Source organism: Euleptes europaea, chromosome 1, assembly GCF_029931775.1.
Source record: "Euleptes europaea isolate rEulEur1 chromosome 1, rEulEur1.hap1, whole genome shotgun sequence".
Lineage (NCBI taxonomy): Eukaryota > Metazoa > Chordata > Lepidosauria > Squamata > Sphaerodactylidae > Euleptes > Euleptes europaea.
In genome coordinates this window covers 28,081,185-28,099,073 of record NC_079312.1, presented here as the reverse complement: position 1 = coordinate 28,099,073, position 17,889 = coordinate 28,081,185, and the positions used below count along the sequence as shown (strand labels likewise).

Here is a 17,889-nt window from a genome sequence, read left to right as displayed (position 1 = left end):
AGTAGTTGGCAAAACAGAAGATGAGATACAGGTAGTCATTACAAAGGTGTGATGTATAATAATATACTTACAAAACAAAGCAAAACAAAAACACCAGAGTCTTACAACCTTCAAACAATATGGTCACCTTGTTACTTGGCGGCCTCTATTTTCTGTGCTATTATTTTGCAATTAGACATACTCTTTCAACTTCGTACTTGTATCCAATGAAGGAACCTCCCTCTGACTCTCGAACGTTTATACCCCCCAAATCTTTTTGGTCTCTAAGGTGCTGCTGGACTTGAATCTAGCTTTCATACCGCAGACCAACACAGCTATCCTCCCAAATACTTTCCCAGTGGTTCTCAATATTAATACTGTTAAAACAATTTTATTCCCTGAACAGCAAATCTCATTTAATTTAAAGTTCCTGGAAACTTCTGCACAGAGCTTTTCAAAGTCTGAAGGGTCACAGAGACGGACCCAGTGTGGTGTAGTAGTTAGAGAGCTGGCCGTAGGACTGAGGAAACCTGGAAGAGCCTGATCAATTGTAAACGAAATTAAATTCCAAAATCCTACATTATCATTAGTTTCTTTTAGGAGTGCCTGCCAGTTCTCTAGGACCTCTTCTCTCTTTTAGGCTCTCAACAAAGCCTTATATTCTCTTTTACGGGCCATTACATTTGTCTTTGTGGTTGGGTTTGGATTATTTTGAAAGTTCCTGTAAATATGAGTTTTTTCTTAGCTTTTACATAATCTTGATCGAACCACTTTAACCTGGAAGAGCTGTACTCCCCATGAACTTCACTGGTGACCTTGGGCCACTCACTTTCTCCCTTAGCCTTGCCTACCTGCCAGGGTTGTTATGAGGAGAGGAGGAGAAAACTAGGTACATTGTCCTGAACGCCTTGAGTTAAAGCTGTGATAGAATCTATAAGTACAAACTACAGAAAAGCTTGAACTTCCATGCAGTTATTGTAAAGGGTGATTTTAGGGTACCCGCCTTCATCTATAGTCCTCCAAATGCCTTTTCAAAGGCCCACAGTATACAACATGCTACGTACATTTCTAGGAACTGAAAATGCTGATAGAGTAGTCATGGAAATCTGGATTTATATCTACTTGACAAAAATAACTAGGAGCCTAGTGGCACGTTAAAGACTTTTTTTTTAATGCAGAACAAAGCCCACTTTTTTAGATGCAATGTAGAGAATTCAAATCAGGAAAAGCACAGAGACCGTTCACAGGCTAAATAACATCCACTTAGGTTTCCATACCAAGTGGGTTTCGAAAACTATCCTGGCTCATACCCTATTCTGATTCTCTCCAGATGAATGTGGAGGCCTCGTGCATCTGATCCTCTCAGGACTCGGATACAGGGGAGAATACGGGAGGAGCCTGCTAGCTGGCTAACAACGGCTGCATTAAGATCTCCTCCTGCAGCATTTAAGGCCTGGACACACTCTGAAAGTAACTTACAACTTTGTTCTCTCCTCCTCCATTTTGTCCCCACAATAACCCTTGGAGGTTGGGCTAGGTTGAGACAGAATTACTAAGGGTAAGATCACCCAGCAAGGTTTCCCAGCAGAGTAGAAATGTGAGCCTTGGTTTCCCAGACCCTAGTGTAACCACTATAGAAGCCCTTGAAAAAGATGTCAGATTGCAGCCTATCTAAAGACTTACAAAGGATGACAATGAAATAAACCAGGATAGTTTTGGAGGTCTGAAGTAGAAAAGCTAGATTCGAGTCCAGTAGCACCTTAGAGACTGACAAGATTTTCGGGGTATAAGGTTTTAAGAGCCAATCCTCTGACGAAGGGAGCTTTTACTCATGAAAGCTTATGCCCCGAAAATCGTCTTGGCCTCTAAGGTGCTACTGGACTCAAATCTAGCTGTAAACCAGGATGTTTGACCAGAGAGGTGCTGCGTAATGATAACCAATTATTGAGCTCCAAAAATAAAATGACAGCACCGGTGTGAAGGTGGTCTTGGACCGACCCACAAGCCAATGAGTGGCAGGTGTGTCACAGTCTCCTTTGTTAGCAAACAGGAGGGAGGGGAAGATGAGAGATGGGCATTGTGAGGTGTCAAAGTCTGATTGGCTACCAGTGCTGCATCACAGCCAGGGGCCCTTGAGGCAGGCAGCCCATCAGAGCTCAGCCTTCATCCGACCATCAGCCATAGCAGAGCTCAGGGCAACTGTGGGGTTTCCAGGTGGAAAACAAGGCTGAACTGTCTTGGAGACATTTAGGGCAATGGCTGCTGCTCCCAGAACAAAGAGAAAGATGCAGCTGCCAAAGAGAAGGAAGCAGGCAGGGATCAAGAAAACTCAGCGCAGGAAGCTCCTGCCGAAACTAAGGAAGCCGCAGATGAAACGAGGGAAGTCGCAGCCAAAACGAGGGAAGCCGCAGCCAAAACGAGGGAACCTTCCTGTGCCTCCAAAGCCAGTTCTGAAGCGTACCTATGATCAGCTTATATCTAAAGTCTTGCGTCAGCTGAACCGGGACAAGGTGTACATATCCACCAAGACCAAGGGGAAGATGATCTCCTTTATCAGAAAGTTCTACAACAACATGGCCGAGCAGGCCAAACGCGGCAAGAAATTCAAGCACCTTTCCACCATTGGCTCCAACGAACTACAAAATGCCCTAAAGCGGGTGATGCCCAAGGATGAGGCCATGGTGTTGGCTGGCACCATCCGCAAAGTGTCCCGTGTTTGCCGCCGTTAGAAGAACATTCCCTCCATTCTCCTCGGGTTGGCACATGTGAGATCTAAAGAGGAGAAATGGGTGGGGGGAGAGAAAGAATGAGCCAGCCTGCAAGGAAAAAAAGAAATAAAAACTAGTTTCCACCTGAAGTACAGTCCTGATGCTGCCCTATGGATGCTGAGACAGCCTTCACTTTACAAGGAACAACTTGTTTTCATGCAACATGAGCCAACAACTTTCCATCCCTGTTGAATGAACCAAGAGGGGATGGGAGCTGCAGAAAGATCTCGCATCACTGGAAGAACTTTGGGAGAAAAACATCCTCTAATTCTTAGGCATATAATAAACTGGGATTTTACTTGATTCTTTTGCTTTGTTGTGGCTTTCTTTCTTTTGAATAAAGTAATATCTCAGGGTTTCTCCAGAAGTTTAGGAAACATTCTTACATAGTTAACTTATACAGAGTTGTATCAATGGTTGATCTAGTTCTGTATTATCTAAGTAGAAGCTGCTCTCCAGAGTTCAAGCAGGGTTTTTCTAGTCACCAGCTACACTTCCACTGGTGCGGACTCTGACTCTCTACCGGGACCTTCTATATGCAAAGCTCATAGCCTACTGCTGAGTTATGGCTCCTCCCTATAGCTTGTTTGTCTCAATATCTTGGGAGAACAAGCAGAGGAAAGCAGATGGAGGACAGGAGGTTTCTCACTTTTGTGGTTTAATAACAGCACACTTGAGAGGGGCAGAGACATAGCTCAGTGTTCGGAAGGATCCATTTGTAATTCCTACTTCATCCCATAGGAGGAGGAGAAAGAAGAGTTGGTTTTTATATGCCGACTTTCTCTACCACTTAAAGAAGAATCAAACCGGATTACAATCACCTCTTCCCCTCCCCACAACAGGCACCCTGTGAGGTAGGTGGGGCTGAGAGAGCATGACTTGCCCAAGGTCACCCAGCTGGCTTCGTGTGTAGGAGTGGGGAAACAAATAGGGGGGCCTAACGCACCAACAATTTACAGCATATTATTGTGCTCGGTGTGTGTGTTTGGGATGCGTATTCTTCATTTCCGATCGCACCGTGCCTGTTAAGACTGCTCCCAAGACTGTTTATCGTCATATCGTCATATCGAACCTCCAGAGAGGAGGAGCGTGGGGGAACACTGCGTCATGTCTACGTCGCTGATCCTTCCCCGCCTCCCCTCCCCTTTCTTTGTTTCACGCATGCGCAATATCATTGATCCGAAGGAGCGCTGTACTCCATTAAGAATTGCCTCATTTGCATGGCAGGGAAACCCTAATCACAACCTATGCAGGCATTCCCCCCCCCCAAAAAAAAACCCAAAATGAGCCGTTCCTTGCACAGTGCTAATCACAGAGCTGCTGTCTTTTCGGGCATTGGTCCAACGATCTTGCATTTTTTCGTTGGGACGTGCACATTAAAAAAGTTTTTTGAGAGCAGGGAGGCACGCTCGGCAGCGGGAGAAAGAGAGGAACTTTGTGCCGGCAGGAGAGTTTGGTGGATGCAAACGGGAGGGGAGGGGGAAGGTGGGATGGGAGGAGAAAGGCTTTTCATTGGGTGTTGTAAAAAGAGGGGAGGAGAACTGAAAAGCGTATGTTACTGAACACACCCCTTCATTGCCGGTTTGAAACGACATAACGAAATACATCGTGGTTCACCAGACTGGCGTCCGCCTCTCGTGTGGAGGAGTGGGGAATCAAACCCGATTCTCCAGATCAGACTCCACCACTCCAAACCACCGTTCTTAACCACTACACCACACTCATTCATGGACAGTCCAGAGCATTTCCAGGAGCTGTTAGTCCTGATGGATTTGTTCAGATTTGTAGCTGCCTGGTCCTCTAGCCTCACAATGTGTTTAGGGGGGTTAGGCCGTAGTTGGATGGTAATCTGTCTTGCATGCAGAAGGTCCCAGGTTCAATCCCTGGCATCTCCAGTTACCAATGTCAGGCTGTTGATGATGTGAAAGACCTCCACGTGAACCTCTGGAGAGCTCCTGGTAGAGACTATGACCTTGAGAGACCTGAGGCTTGGCTCAGTAGAATACAGCTTCATGCATAAGAAAATCAAAAACATTCCCAGCACAACAATTACAATTTCATCAAATTAAAAGATTGTATCTTTGAAGTGTCCTCATTCTTTGCCACCTCAGCATTGAGCTCCAACGTCTGGATTAAGTGTATGTTTGTTCTACAGTTGGATCAGAACCTGTCAGCCTCTTTTAGCTTTAATGTCATATCTGAGGACATGAAGTTAATTTCACAGTGATCCCACAATGGTGATAGAAGAGATGTGGGAATTCCTCCTGAACTAAAAAGGTCCTGAGAAGCATTAATTCAACCGAAGGGCATAACTTTTTCTGGACTTTGTTAGGGAACAAGCTACCATTTGGACTATGTGACCTCGAACGGAGCTTCTCAGGTTATTTTTTTATGTCAGAGTTGCTAACATTTAAAACCTAGTAACCATATTATAGCAGAGAAATGATCGCACATATGGCTGTGTATCTGGGAGACCCCCAGCCTTACCCGTTCATACAACAGGCTCTGAACACATGTTTTACAATTCAGAGAAGGTCCCCAAGTGGTAATTGTGAGTGCAATCCTCAACAGAGTTACACCTTTCTAAGCCTCACTGCCCTTCTTCACGCAACATGGCAACTGTGCATTTTGGGAGGATCATGGGTATCGGGTACGCCTGGTAGTTGCCCAGCACACATGATGCTCTAGCATCAGACAAGGACCAGAGTCACAAGTGGTGACTACAGCTAATGGTGAGGGGAAATTCTGCTATTAATACTACTATTCAGTGTGACATCATTAGGTTTACCGACTCCATCTTGGGAATTTCCTGAAGGGTGGTGCCTGGAGGGAGCTGAGTTTGGATGGGGAAGGTGTGTAGTGCAGACCTGATGCCATGGAGCAGGGCTTCCCAACCTTTTTGAGCCTGTGGGCACATTTGGAATTTGACACGGCATGATTCGTGCAGCAACAAAACAACCCCTTTGTGCACACTGCTAAACTTAGGTTACGAACAGAAACCTACCTAACCAAGCTCTAGCAACTCTACCAGAGCCTTAGAGGGTAAAACGCTTCCTCGGCAATAGTAATCGGTGTCAATTCACCAAATGTCTTTTCCTGTTCTGCTGCTAGTTTTGAGGAGGGAGCAATGGGTGAACAAATACGCACTGTTTGCACCGCTGAGCGACCTCTGCAGCGCTGGCTTGTAGCCCCACAGGGCCCACTCAGCTTGGCTTGCTGCAGGCCCCCTTTCATTCCCCGTGTGCTCCTGGTTCCACCTCGATACCACTCAGGGCGAAAACGCATGGTTGTTTTAGCCTCCTTTAGTCCCTTTTTCAGCCAGGATTCAGCCAGGACCGAACGCACATTCGGCAAAACGCATGCGTTCAATCCTGGCTGAAACAGGGAATAAAGGAGGCGAAAGCGACCGTGCGTTTTCGCCAGTAGTCTGTGTTGCAGCTTACGAAGGCATGGTGCTCAGTTTCCATCCATGCTGCTATGGCAGAAGCGCCACCCAGCCTTGCCCTTCAGAGACTACCCCTGAATTGCTGAGGGTAGCGATAGCCAAGATGGCCAGTGGAGTTTTAATGGCAGATTATTGGCTCCCATCTCCGATCTATTTCTGCAGAGTTTCCACAAGCAGGCATGCACAGAAATCTTAAAAGAAGCCATCCGATGTATGGGCTAGCTGGTGGCCCTAAGAGTTCAACCTTCTGTCCTAAGAATGAGTCCCAAAACCGGAGTCTGTCAAAGCGAGGGACCTGGAAGCCCTACCTCCCCCCTACATCACAACACACACCAGTGACTCCTTCAGCAAGGCCCAGCTTCTCCCCGGCTCCTGAACACACAGGCACCATGGCCGGTCTTAACTTATAGGTAGGGTTGCCAGGTCCCTCTTTGCCACCAGCGGGAGGCTTTTGGGGGCGGAGCCTGAGGAGGGCGGGGTTTGGGGAGGAGAGGGACTTCAATGCCATAGAGTTCAACTGCCAAAGTGGCCATTTTTCTCCAGGTGAACTGATCTCTATCAACTGGAGATCAGTTGAATTAGCAGGAGATCTCCTGCTACTACCTGGCAGTTGGCAACCCTACTTATATGCCATTTATGCAGGGTCAATTTTGATGCTCGCTCAAAGCTCTTTTTAAAAATTGCACAGTTAGTCACCGTATTAAGAACTTTATTTCTCCAAAGCCTTAAAAATTTTGATTGGTGGTGTTGTATTTTTATATGTGACAGTTCGTTACTATTTCTTTTTTGTATTTATTAGCTGCCTTGAGCAGGTCTCTGGAGAGGTCTCATATAATTTTTCAAAATAAACAAATATTTTTACATTTATGTGAGTTTTTAATATTGTTTTATATTTTAGTCTTCTGTACCACTGAGGATATTTCAATGTAGAAACAGTTCATATATTTTGTAACTGGAAAAGGGGAGAATGTTGGAATCTCCACTGGGCAGAGAAGTATAAATATCTTTATGGACTTAAGCCACGCTTGGGTGTGGTAAATCAAATGCTGGGCACGATGGTCACATTAATGGAAATGCTCTTTTTCTCGAGATATGCTAATGATACGGTAGCTTCTGAAAGCTGATTTTAATATTTTTTAAAAGCTAGAATTGCAAAGATGTGGTTGTCCTCTGTCAAGAGCCAACTGGCTCGTAGGAAGGAATAGGTCATAGTGGCATCCAGTGTAACAATGGTAGCTTGCCTGCAATGAAGGCTGAAGCCAGCCAATAGGGACACTCACTGTAATGCCCTCATTTGCATGCTATTGTCTATAATTGACCGTGCCCAGCAAAACTCTGGTGACATTCGAAGGCAGGGCCCCGGAGAGACAAGAGATCAACATGGCTCCCAGGCAACAAGGCAAAAATAAAACCAAGAGGATTCAGAAAAAGAAGCCCCAGAAGAAGGGTCAGCAGGCCAGAAAGAAACAGAAGAGGCTCCAGCCTAAGAAGCAGAAGAAGCGCCAGGCCACGAAGGTGGGGAGCAGGGCAGTGTTGAGTAGCTCTTCCCCACGGATTTTTGCCGCCAAGATCCTGCGGCACATGCCAAAGGTGCGCATGGAAAACAAGGCCAAGAGGCTGATGAAAACGTTGCTGATGGATGTGTACGAGCACATGTCGAAGGTGGTGGAGAACCAGAGCCAAAATAATGAGTCACCCACCATCGACCCCAACACCGTGCAAACAGTCTTCCAGGAGGCCATGACCAGGCAGCTGGCCGAGCATTCAGCTGAGCCCGCCAGCAGCGAAACTCCTGCTGCATAAAAGAATGTCCCTCCCCTTTCCCCCAGAAGGGAGAGAACCCGAGAAAGATCTTTTTAGAATATTCTTAGTCTATAGAGGAAGTCTTGGAATCTGCCTTTCATAAACTCCCAACAATGCTTATTGCAACACCGTCTGGATACCTCTGGGATGCTCCGAAGGCCCATCACCACCCTGCTGAGTCTGAACTACCTGGCCAGTGGAAGGAAAACAGCGGATGGAGCAGATGTGCTAAGGAACTTTCCTCCCTCCACTGTCCCCCAGAACCAAAAAAGGCTAAATGAAGAGAAGAAAATATCACATAAGAAAGAAGTGCTCGTGAAGTGTTTTCCAAAAGGAAAAAGCAACATTTGTTATCTTTCTCTTCCAATAAATCAGGGTTGCTGGTAGATTTTATTCCTGGAAGTTTCTGAGTCATTTTTATTCTGTGCAGGGGCAGGTTGGCCATATAGGGAAATCCCCAGTGGGCCAGTACCCTATAGGTTTGCTGGTGGCCAGGAGTAAGCATAACCTGTTGGAAGTGAAGGACTTTGCGCTATCTCTTAACATCAGACTTCAGAGGGGGACTAGACTGAAGAGTCACAGAGATAGGTGGGTCAGGACACTTGGCATGCTTTCTCTACTGCTCTAACACCACCCCTTTGATGTGTATACCTTCTCCTCATATGTACCCTCACTTCTCCATCTCGGCACCATGAGAGCAGAACATGGATCATGCCTCTCCATCCCTCCTAGTTAGTTAGACTAGATTAGGATCCTCTCTCTGCCCTATCCTTTCTTGAAATGGACTCCCTACAATAAAGGAAGCATATTAGTTTGCACAGATGAAAGAGGCTGTCATTTTGCCTGGTTCCTTGAGGGGATTCTTTGGTGTGGGGGCAGAGCAAACACAAAGGCCAAAAATGCATTGTCCCTTAACCCACTTTATTCTTCGTTTCAGCCAGGATCAAATTGACCTGGGCTGGGGGGAAACTGTACGCATTACCTTGAAAAGCAGGGATGAAACTGTGTGCAAATCCATCCATGTAAACAGAAAGTGCGGGAGACGTGCACAGTTCCTGTTTAGCTTGCAACACCCCCGCTCCCGGTGATTGGTTGTTTCCCGGAGCAGGGAAGGCCCTCATTGGTCAATTTGAAATGACCAATCACCGGGGGGCGTAGGGTGTGTGCCAAACTAAACAGGAATTTTATGTCTCCCACAATTTCTGTATACATGGATCGATTGGCACAGTTTTGTCCCTGCTTTTCAAGGTAATGTGTACAGTTTTCCCCCCAGCCCGGGTAAATTTCATCCTGGCTGAAATGGGGAATAAAGTGGGTTAAGGGACCATGTGTTTTTGGCCAAAGTCGTGTTAAAGGTGCTATTAAGAAATGCGAAGTAGGTATGCTCCGGCTTTGCAGTCACTTCCTGAATGAAGGTTCAGCGTAAAAAACTCAAAAAAATATGCAGGGCACTTCAGCCTGGAATGCGCTGCTAATTACCAAGCATAATGGCCTTAGTCCCTTTCTCCTTGGCATGTGCCGTTTTAGTCCTTACTTCAAAGTGCATAGCTAGGGTTGTCAACTCTGGGTTGTGAAATTGCTGGAGATTTGGAGGGTGGAGCCTGTGGACAGCGGGATTTGGGGAGGGGAGGGACTTCAGCAGGGTACGATGTCATGGACTCCACCTTCCAAAGCAGCCATTTGTCTCCAGGTAAACTGACCTCTGTCACCTGGAGATCAGTTGCAATTCTCCAGGCCCCAACCACGCGCATAGTCCAGATCACTGCAAAGAGAACAGATTTCTCCTGCTCAAGCTTGGCAAGTGAAAGGAAAGAGCTATAGAAACAGAGCAAGAGAGGGGTTACGACTGTTAGTTGACCAGATAATGGATGGAGACCATGCTGGTTGCCCTCATGGATGCGCTCCGGAGACAGCTGGATTGTTTGACACGGTCGATCATGATGAACTCATGAAGCCGCCTTATACTGAATCAGACCCTTGGTCCATCAAAATCAGTACTGTCTACTCAGACTGGCAGTGGCTCTCTGGTAGAGGTATTTCACATCACCTTACTTGCCTGGTTCCTTTAACTGGTGACGCCAGGGATTGAACCTGGGACCTTCTGCATACCAAGCAGATGCTCTACCACTGAGCCACAGCCTCACTAGTGTTGGGGTATGGGGGACAGCCATTCAATGGCTGATCTCATTTCTCCATGATTGGGGACAAGTAGCTGCACGACATGTATCAGTCGTGGATATATGTCATGCAGCTACTTGATCGTCCCTTTTCGACATTGGTGCGCCACTTCTTGATCGACCTTCTTTCATCTGCAGATGCTTCATTTGGAAGAAAAGTGCTGCACAGTGTGGAGGGAGTAACTAGACCCACCCGGGCATGAGACAGAGCTCTTGTAAGTCCCAATCTGAAGATGCCTTCCTACCCAGAGCGAGAACAAGCCTTGGACTACTTACCGTGAAGGCTCCTTCTGCTCTGGGGTAAGGAGGACAACTTCCCCTCCCTACAGTTACTCGCAGCAGCCAAATTTAAAATAAACAATTAAAAATAAATCAAGCTTTATTGATCTAAAACTCATCTACAGCAGACTACACAGTATTCAGGAAGGATGGGCAATGCCATATCTCCCATTCCTTCTTTGATGCTTACAACTAAGTTCTTGTTCTAATTTATAGTCCTCTAGATCTTGTAATGCATGTTTTAATAAATTCCCGTTATTGCACATTTAGGGTCTTCTGGTTGGACCTGTGGAATTTTCTGTTTTTTGCCTTCCTGTCTTTATTAGTTTTCATAGCTCGGAAACTACTGGAGCTAAGGAGGAGGGAGGGGTTATTTCCCTCAGGAGACAGGAAGTGTTTAGTTTTTTGTTCCTGCCTCCCTGAGCACGAGAAGGAAATAACCCAATCTGAAGATGCCCTCCATACCCCAGAGCAGAAGGAGCCTTCATGGTAAGTAGGGCTGGGGTGTTACCAGTATCATCCAGTTATATCTGATGGTGGATGGCCAGCTGGGCACCATCCTAGATACTTTGGCTGGGTTTCTGGAGGCTGTGGTGAAGTGGTTGAAGCAGAGTCAGCTGAAATTGAATCCATCGAAGATGGAGGTCCTGTGAAGATCAGGAGCTTCACCTCCTGACTCTGGACAGGGATCAACTTATATCAGTTGCTGGCTGACTTCCGGTGGCTGAGCTGATCCCGGCGCTTGTCTCTTGAGAGAGCTCTCAAGAGAATCCAAGATATGCTCTAACTGGAGTGATTTATTTCACTCCCACCCAGTCCTAATTAGTGGATTGGGATACAGGAATTCCTCTGCAGCCTGAAGATAGCAGTTTGACACCCATACTCTCCAAGGAAGCTTTTTTAAGTCCCCCGGAGGTGTGGAGACTGTCCTGCTTGGCATTGAGGGGAGAAAGCATCGCCGTGAGCATTTTCTTTGGTGTCTGGCCAGGATCTCCACCACCTATTACCAACTTATCAACTAATTAACGAACAAATACCTCACTATCTGAAGTCTATGTGAGTAACAAGAATACTTTTGCTTTTACTGGGAATAGAAGAGCAGCCTGGCTGTTAGAAATAATTGGGAACTCCGCATTCTCCCCCCCCCATCAGAAAACTGACTGGCTGAGATAAGACATTGGATAAAGCAGTAAAGAAGTTATAAATTTGGGTAGACTAATTGACTTTTTGATGGACGTGACAAATACCAACTGGACTCTGTGACGTTTGAGGGAAAAGGAGCACTAAAACCCGCCCCTCCCTTGGGCACAATACCTTTTCTGGGTTAGGAAGATCAGCCTGCCACGTACTCAAAATTGAAATGTCTGTTGACTCTGCAGAAGGGAAGTACAGAACTACGCATGACCAGAAACTCCCCCGGTGCATCCAATAAAAGGCTTATATTAAAAACTACGAAAAAGGGGAAGACGGAAGGTCCGTAGCTGCATCATTTCTGGCTGACTTCCTGTTTCCTGTGACTGTTGACCTAGAGCAGCCAGCAAAAAACTCGTTGGTATTTTAAACTTTGAAGAAAATCACAGTGATCGTGCTTGATAAAAGCTAACAGTCTACCCACACCCTGGAATGGAAAAAATCCAAGATCTGTTTGCCCAGCAGTATGAGGCTTCTGCTAGATGGTATGAACAAATGTTAAAAAACAGGAGCAGATGGCAAAGCAGATGGAATGGATGGCTGTTACAATGAATGTTGATATCCAGTCGCCTACTCAAAACATAAATGAGGAAGACCTTAGAGGTTCTACAGAACTGCCACTTGATGACAAGAAAGAAGAAATACAGAGGAAACACTCAGATGAAATGGGAAATTTCAATAAGCAAAGTGCGATAATCCTGCTACCAACAATGGATTTGACAGTGAAGGACTTGGATTTGTGTCTCTATAACCTGCCTGAGGAAATCTTTAATATATGCTTGGAGGACCTAATAAGCAAGAAAATTGGAGCTGACAAGATTCCTTTACTTGAACGTGGGATGGAACAGACTACAACCTGGATCTACTATGAAGACCATCTGTATGCAGAAGAGACTTTAATAATGACCTCCAAGGATGATTTCCGATGCCTATTGCTATTGGAGGCAAGAATGAAACGCTGGAAATTCCGAGCAAAGAAACTAATATAAAAGAGTTGGGTCTTTCTTGGTGATATGATTAAAGGGAATGGGTTAAAGGGACTGGTTTAAATGGAAAGAGAATCATAATTGATTTATTAGAATATTAATGCTTAAAATAAAGAATGGGTGAATCTTGTTGGAAATTATATACTTCTTTTAAACACCTAGCGATAATCTAAAATTTTTGGGGGGTAAGGAGGCATGGAGAACTTATTGTGAAAATTATTCTCTGATGGATCAACTTAAAGGATAAATTTTGATTTAATCCCATATATATATTTTGTATAATGGCTAACTAGGATACCATAAGATTTGTATTAGATAAAACAGGAAAAGGATGAATTTTTTATATAGATGGGGATTATGCAGCAAAAGTATTTACAATTTATTTTCAGACGGAAGAAAGTGAAGGGGGAGTCATTTTTATTTGTATTAGAAATTTTATTAGACTTTAATTTACATTTATTAATTTTTATAACTGAGTAGTGATACATGTATGAGGTATTAAATGAGAAAATAATAAAAATTCTGTTAAAAAAACATCAGTTGCTTCTGTTAGGAGTTTGGGTGTGGTCCTGGATGCTATTGCCTACCTTTCTTTCAAGGCCCAGGTCACAGAGACTGCCAGGAAGACATTTTATCATCTTCACCAGGCCAGGCAACTGACACTCTATCTGTCTCGCCCTGACCATGCCCCAGTGATCCCTGCAACAGTAACCTACAGACCAGACAACTGTAACTCACTCTATACCGGGCTACCCTTGAGACTGCTCCAGAAATTGCAACTGGTCCAGAATGCGGTGGCGCAAGTCCTTACAGAGACCCCTTGGAGAGCACTTATAAAGCCAATGTTCCGCCATCTGCACTGGCTCTACATTGAATTCCGGATCAGGTTCCTCATGAATTTTATAGGTCTGCACTCATCCTCCCACATACTCATTAGCTTCAAGAACTGTTACCTGAAGGCGAAAAATAAGAAGAGTTGGTTTTTATATGCTGACTTCCTCTACCACTTAAAGAAGGCTCCTCCCCAGCTTACAATCACCTTCCCTTCCCCTAACCACGTTGGCTCCTTTTGCCATAACCTGGGGAGGAGCCTCCCACTGACACCTCCTGAGTTTGTAAAGGCACCAAAAGAGGCAAAGATGGGCTAAGCAGAACACGAACCCACATCACAAGACTTGCATAATGCCTCTACCTCACTGGTGCAGGTACTGAAGAAGAGTTGGTTTTTTATGCCAACTTTCTCTACCACTTAAGGAAGAACCAAACAGACCTTCCCTTCCACTCCCCACAACAGACACCATGTGAGGTAGGTGGGTCTGAGAGCGTGTGACAAGCCCAAGGCCACCCAGCTGGCTTCATGTGTAGGAGTGGGGAAACAAATCTAGTCCACCAGATTAGCCTCTGCCGCTCATGTGGAGGAGTGGGGAATCAAACCAGGTTCTCCAGATCAGAGTCCACAGCTCCACTGCTATTAACCACTACACCGTGCTGGCTCTCTTGAGGGTTTCTTGCCTTGCCGTGCCGCTTTCCTGGAATGGGCCTTGGATGTATTGCTTCATGGAGGTATCAGAGAGTGGGAGAGAATGCGGACCACCTTGTTCCCTAGCAATCTCTGCTCTGCCAGAGGAATGTAGGGGAGTGTGTCTTGCTTGGCACTGCTGGCTTTTGCTGGGCCAGCATGGCAGGCTGTGGTGTTTGGCCCATTGTGGGCAGGAAACAGGGTGGAAGAGGGCATTATCTGTAGGGGAAACCATTGGCCATGGGAAAGGATGGCCGTTTCCCCAGCTCTCTGCCACTCAGCTATTGGCTCCTCTAAACTGCCTTCAGATGTTAAGGAGAGCCTGAGATGGGAAGGCAGGGAGGAAAAAAACTGCAGGGACAGCAAAGCAAAAGTACAGCTGCCTAGCAGAGGATGGTTTTGATCCATCGACCTCTGGGTTATGGGCCCAGCACGCTTCCACTGCGCAGCTCTGCTGGCTGGCTGGCTGGCTGCCATGCCTCGGAGTGGCTCCTGACACCCTCTGTCTACTCACTTTCTCCCTCAGCCTTACCTACCTGCTATTGTGAGGAGAAAATGGAGGAGAAAAGCAGGGACATTGTCCTGAACTCCTTGAATTAAAGCTGTGATTGAATTTAGAAGTACAAAATGCAGAAAACCTTGAACTTCCATGCAGTTATTGTAAAGGGTGATTTTAGGGTACCCGCCTTCATCTATAGTCCTCCAAATGCCTTTTCAAAGGCCCACAGTATACAACATGCTACGGACATTTCTAGGAACTGAAAATGAGAGTCATGGGAATCTGTATTCAGATCTAAATATTGTCGAAGGCTTTCACGGTCATAGTTCATTGGTTCTTGTAGGTTATCTGGGCTGTGTGACCGTGGTCTTGGTATTTTCTTTCCTGACGTTTTGCCAGCAGCTGTGGCAGGCATCTTCAGAGGAGTAACACTGAAGGACAGAGAGACACTGTCCTTCAGTGTTACTCCTCTGAAGATGCCTGCCACAGCTGCTGGCGAAACGTCAGGAAAGAAAATACTAAGACCACGGTCACACAGCCCAGATAACCTACATGTATTCAGATCTGCTTGAAAAAAATAACCAGGAGTACCTTAACATCTTTTTTAAACCCAGCATAAAGCTCACTTCTTTAGATGCAATGTAGACAATTCAAATGTGACCAAGAAAAGCACTGAGACTGTTCATAGGCTGAATAACATCCACTTGGGTTTACATACCAGTTTGGTTCCAAAAACTGCCCTGGTGCACACCCTATTCTGATCCTCTCCAGATGAATGTGGAGGCCTCGTGCATCTGATCCTCTCAGGACTCTGTCTGATACAGGGGAGAATACGGGAGGAGCCTGCTAGCTGGCTAACAACGGCTGCATTAAGATCTCTTCCTGCTCCATTTAAGGCCTGGACACACACCGAAAATGGCTTACAATGTTATTCTCTCCTCTATTTTGTCCACACAACAATAACCCTGTGAGGTGGGCCAGGTTGAGACAGAATTACTGAGGGTGAGATCACCCAGCAAGGTTCCCCGGCAGAGTGGAAATTTGAGCCTTGGTTTCTCAGACCCTAGTCTCACACTCTGACCACTAAAAAGGATTGCCAGCTCCGGGTTGGGAAATACTTGGAGATTTTGAGGGTGGAGCTTGAGGGGGATGGGGTTTGGAGAGGGGAGGGAATTCAATGCCATAGAGTCCAATTGCCAATGTGGCCATTTTCTCCATGTGAACTGATCTTTATCAGCTGGAGATCAATTGTAATAGTAGGAGATCTCCAGCCATCACCTGGAGGTTTGGCAACCGGCTAAGGAATTATTCAGTACGCAGCCACCAATGCACTTAATTCTTTACTTCTAAGCGAAAACCTGCATGTGTGCAAATATATTCTACTTTACAAGATAAACCATCATATGTACTTTTTATACAATATGTTAGAAAGCTGTTATGTTCTTTATACAGGGAAATATATATGCACAAATATATCACTGTTCTTATAATCTCAGTGGAACAATGTCCCATATAAAATTCTAACTATATATAAACCAAACTTGTCAAAACGTCCCGACGTCCCATTGTGGGTTCGTGGATCCTGCGCACCACACAGAAAATGCACTTGCTTCCGAATCAGCTGGTTTGATTAATCCAATTAGAGCATCGCTCCTTCCAAGCCTGTGTTATGCAATTTGTGCCTTCAATGATGTATATTTCTTTGTAAGATTGATAATGCCTTGATGCCCAAAATCAGGGCCAACGTCCCATTAATCGAAAATGACAAGATTCCGGCTATATCTTGTTTCGTAGGCTTCCTCAGAATATTAATTTTATTTATCCGGCTGCAATCTTGCAGCTCCTGGAATGTGACTCTTAGTCCATTGATATATAGAATTTTATACTGGACATTGTTCCACTGAGATTATAAGAACAGTGATATATTTGTGCATATATATTTCCCTGTATAAAGAACATAACAGCTTTCTAACATATTGTATAAAAAGTACATATGGTTTATCTTGTAAAGTAGTATATATTTGCACACATGCAGGTTTTCTCTTAGAAGTAAAGAATTAAGTGTATTGGTGGCTGCGTACTGAATAATTCCTTAGCCGGTTGCCAAATCTTTCTATTTAGTACGCTCCTATTATTTGTTTTTCATATCACCTGGAGGTTGGCAACCCTACCACTATGGAATCCCTTGAAAAAGATGTCAGATTCACTGATCAACCTATCTAAAGACATACAAAGGATGACAATGAAATAAACCAGGATAGTTTCAGAGGGTAGCCATGTTGATCTGCAGAAGGACAACTAGATTCGAGTCGACTACCACCATAGGTCTTTTATGCATGGCTGTTTCACTCACCGTCACCCCTTCGACAACTTTGGTTCTTTGCGTGAGTTATGCATGCTGTTTCCAACCGTCAGAGGTCACCTCACTCTCCCCCTGCATTTCCCTGCGTTTTGCCCGCATTTTCAAATTTGAGATAAAACAGGTCCCTCAAAACATGGGCAAAACGCGGAGAAACGCAGGGGGAGAGCGAGGCGACCTCTGACGATCGCAAACGGCATGCATAATCCAAACACCCGAAGTTGTCAGAGGGCTGATGGCAAGTGAAACAGCAAGTGAAACATAAAAGACCTCAGAGACCAACCAGATTTTCGGTGTATAAGGTTTAATGAGTTAATGCTCTGACGAAGTGAGCTTTGACTCATAAAAGCTTATGCCCCCAAAATCTTCTTGGCCTCTAAGGTGCTACTGGACTCAAATCTAGCTGTAACCCAGGATGTTTGACCAGAGAGTTGCTGCATAATGATAACCAATTATTGAGCTCTAAAAATAAAATGACAGCACCGGTACGAAGGTGGTCTTGGACCGAAACCACAAGCCAATGAGTGGCAGGTGTGTCACAGTCTCCTTTGTTAGCAAATGGGAGGGAGGGGAAGATGAGAGATGGGCATTGTGAGGTGCCAAAGTCTGATTGGCTACCAGTGCTGCATCACAGCCATGGGTCCCTTAAAGCAGCCAGCCCATCAGCTGGTCCCTCATTTAACCATCAGTTCAGCCAGGATAGCAGAGCTCAGGGCAACTGTGGGGTTTCCAGGTGGAAAACAAGGCTGAACTGTCTTGGAGACATTTAGGACAATGACTGCTGCTCACAGAACAAAGAGAAAGACCCGGCTTCCCAAGAGAAGGAAGCAGGCAGGGATCAAGAAAACTCAGCGCAGGAAGCGTCTGCCAAAACGAAAGAAGCT

The 17,889-nt window shown here is 45.5% G+C and overlaps 2 protein-coding genes and 1 non-coding gene across 3 annotated transcripts; 2 read left to right on the top strand and 1 right to left on the bottom strand.

The window, feature by feature from the left end:
- The first annotated feature begins 2,234 nt into the window (after positions 1-2,234).
- Positions 2,235-2,708, top strand: LOC130474504 (uncharacterized). Its single transcript, XM_056846162.1, has one exon. It carries the CDS (start codon positions 2,235-2,237, stop codon positions 2,706-2,708), a length of 474 nt encoding a protein of 157 aa, XP_056702140.1.
- A 4,864-nt stretch (positions 2,709-7,572) lies between these two features.
- Positions 7,573-7,995, top strand: LOC130474494 (uncharacterized). Its single transcript, XM_056846151.1, has one exon. It carries the CDS (start codon positions 7,573-7,575, stop codon positions 7,993-7,995), a length of 423 nt encoding a protein of 140 aa, XP_056702129.1.
- Positions 7,996-10,065: 2,070 nt separating this feature from the next.
- On the bottom strand, positions 10,066-10,134 carry TRNAT-GGU (transfer RNA threonine (anticodon GGU)). Its single transcript has one exon. It is a non-coding gene; the product is annotated as a tRNA-Thr (tRNA).
- Between the last annotated feature and the right edge of the window lie 7,755 nt (positions 10,135-17,889).

Coding starts and splice junctions, on each gene's coding strand:
- LOC130474504 (XM_056846162.1), top strand. CDS start 2,235: ATGGCTGCTGCTCCCAGAACAAAGAGAAAGATGCAGCTGCCAAAGAGA.
- LOC130474494 (XM_056846151.1), top strand. CDS start 7,573: ATGGCTCCCAGGCAACAAGGCAAAAATAAAACCAAGAGGATTCAGAAA.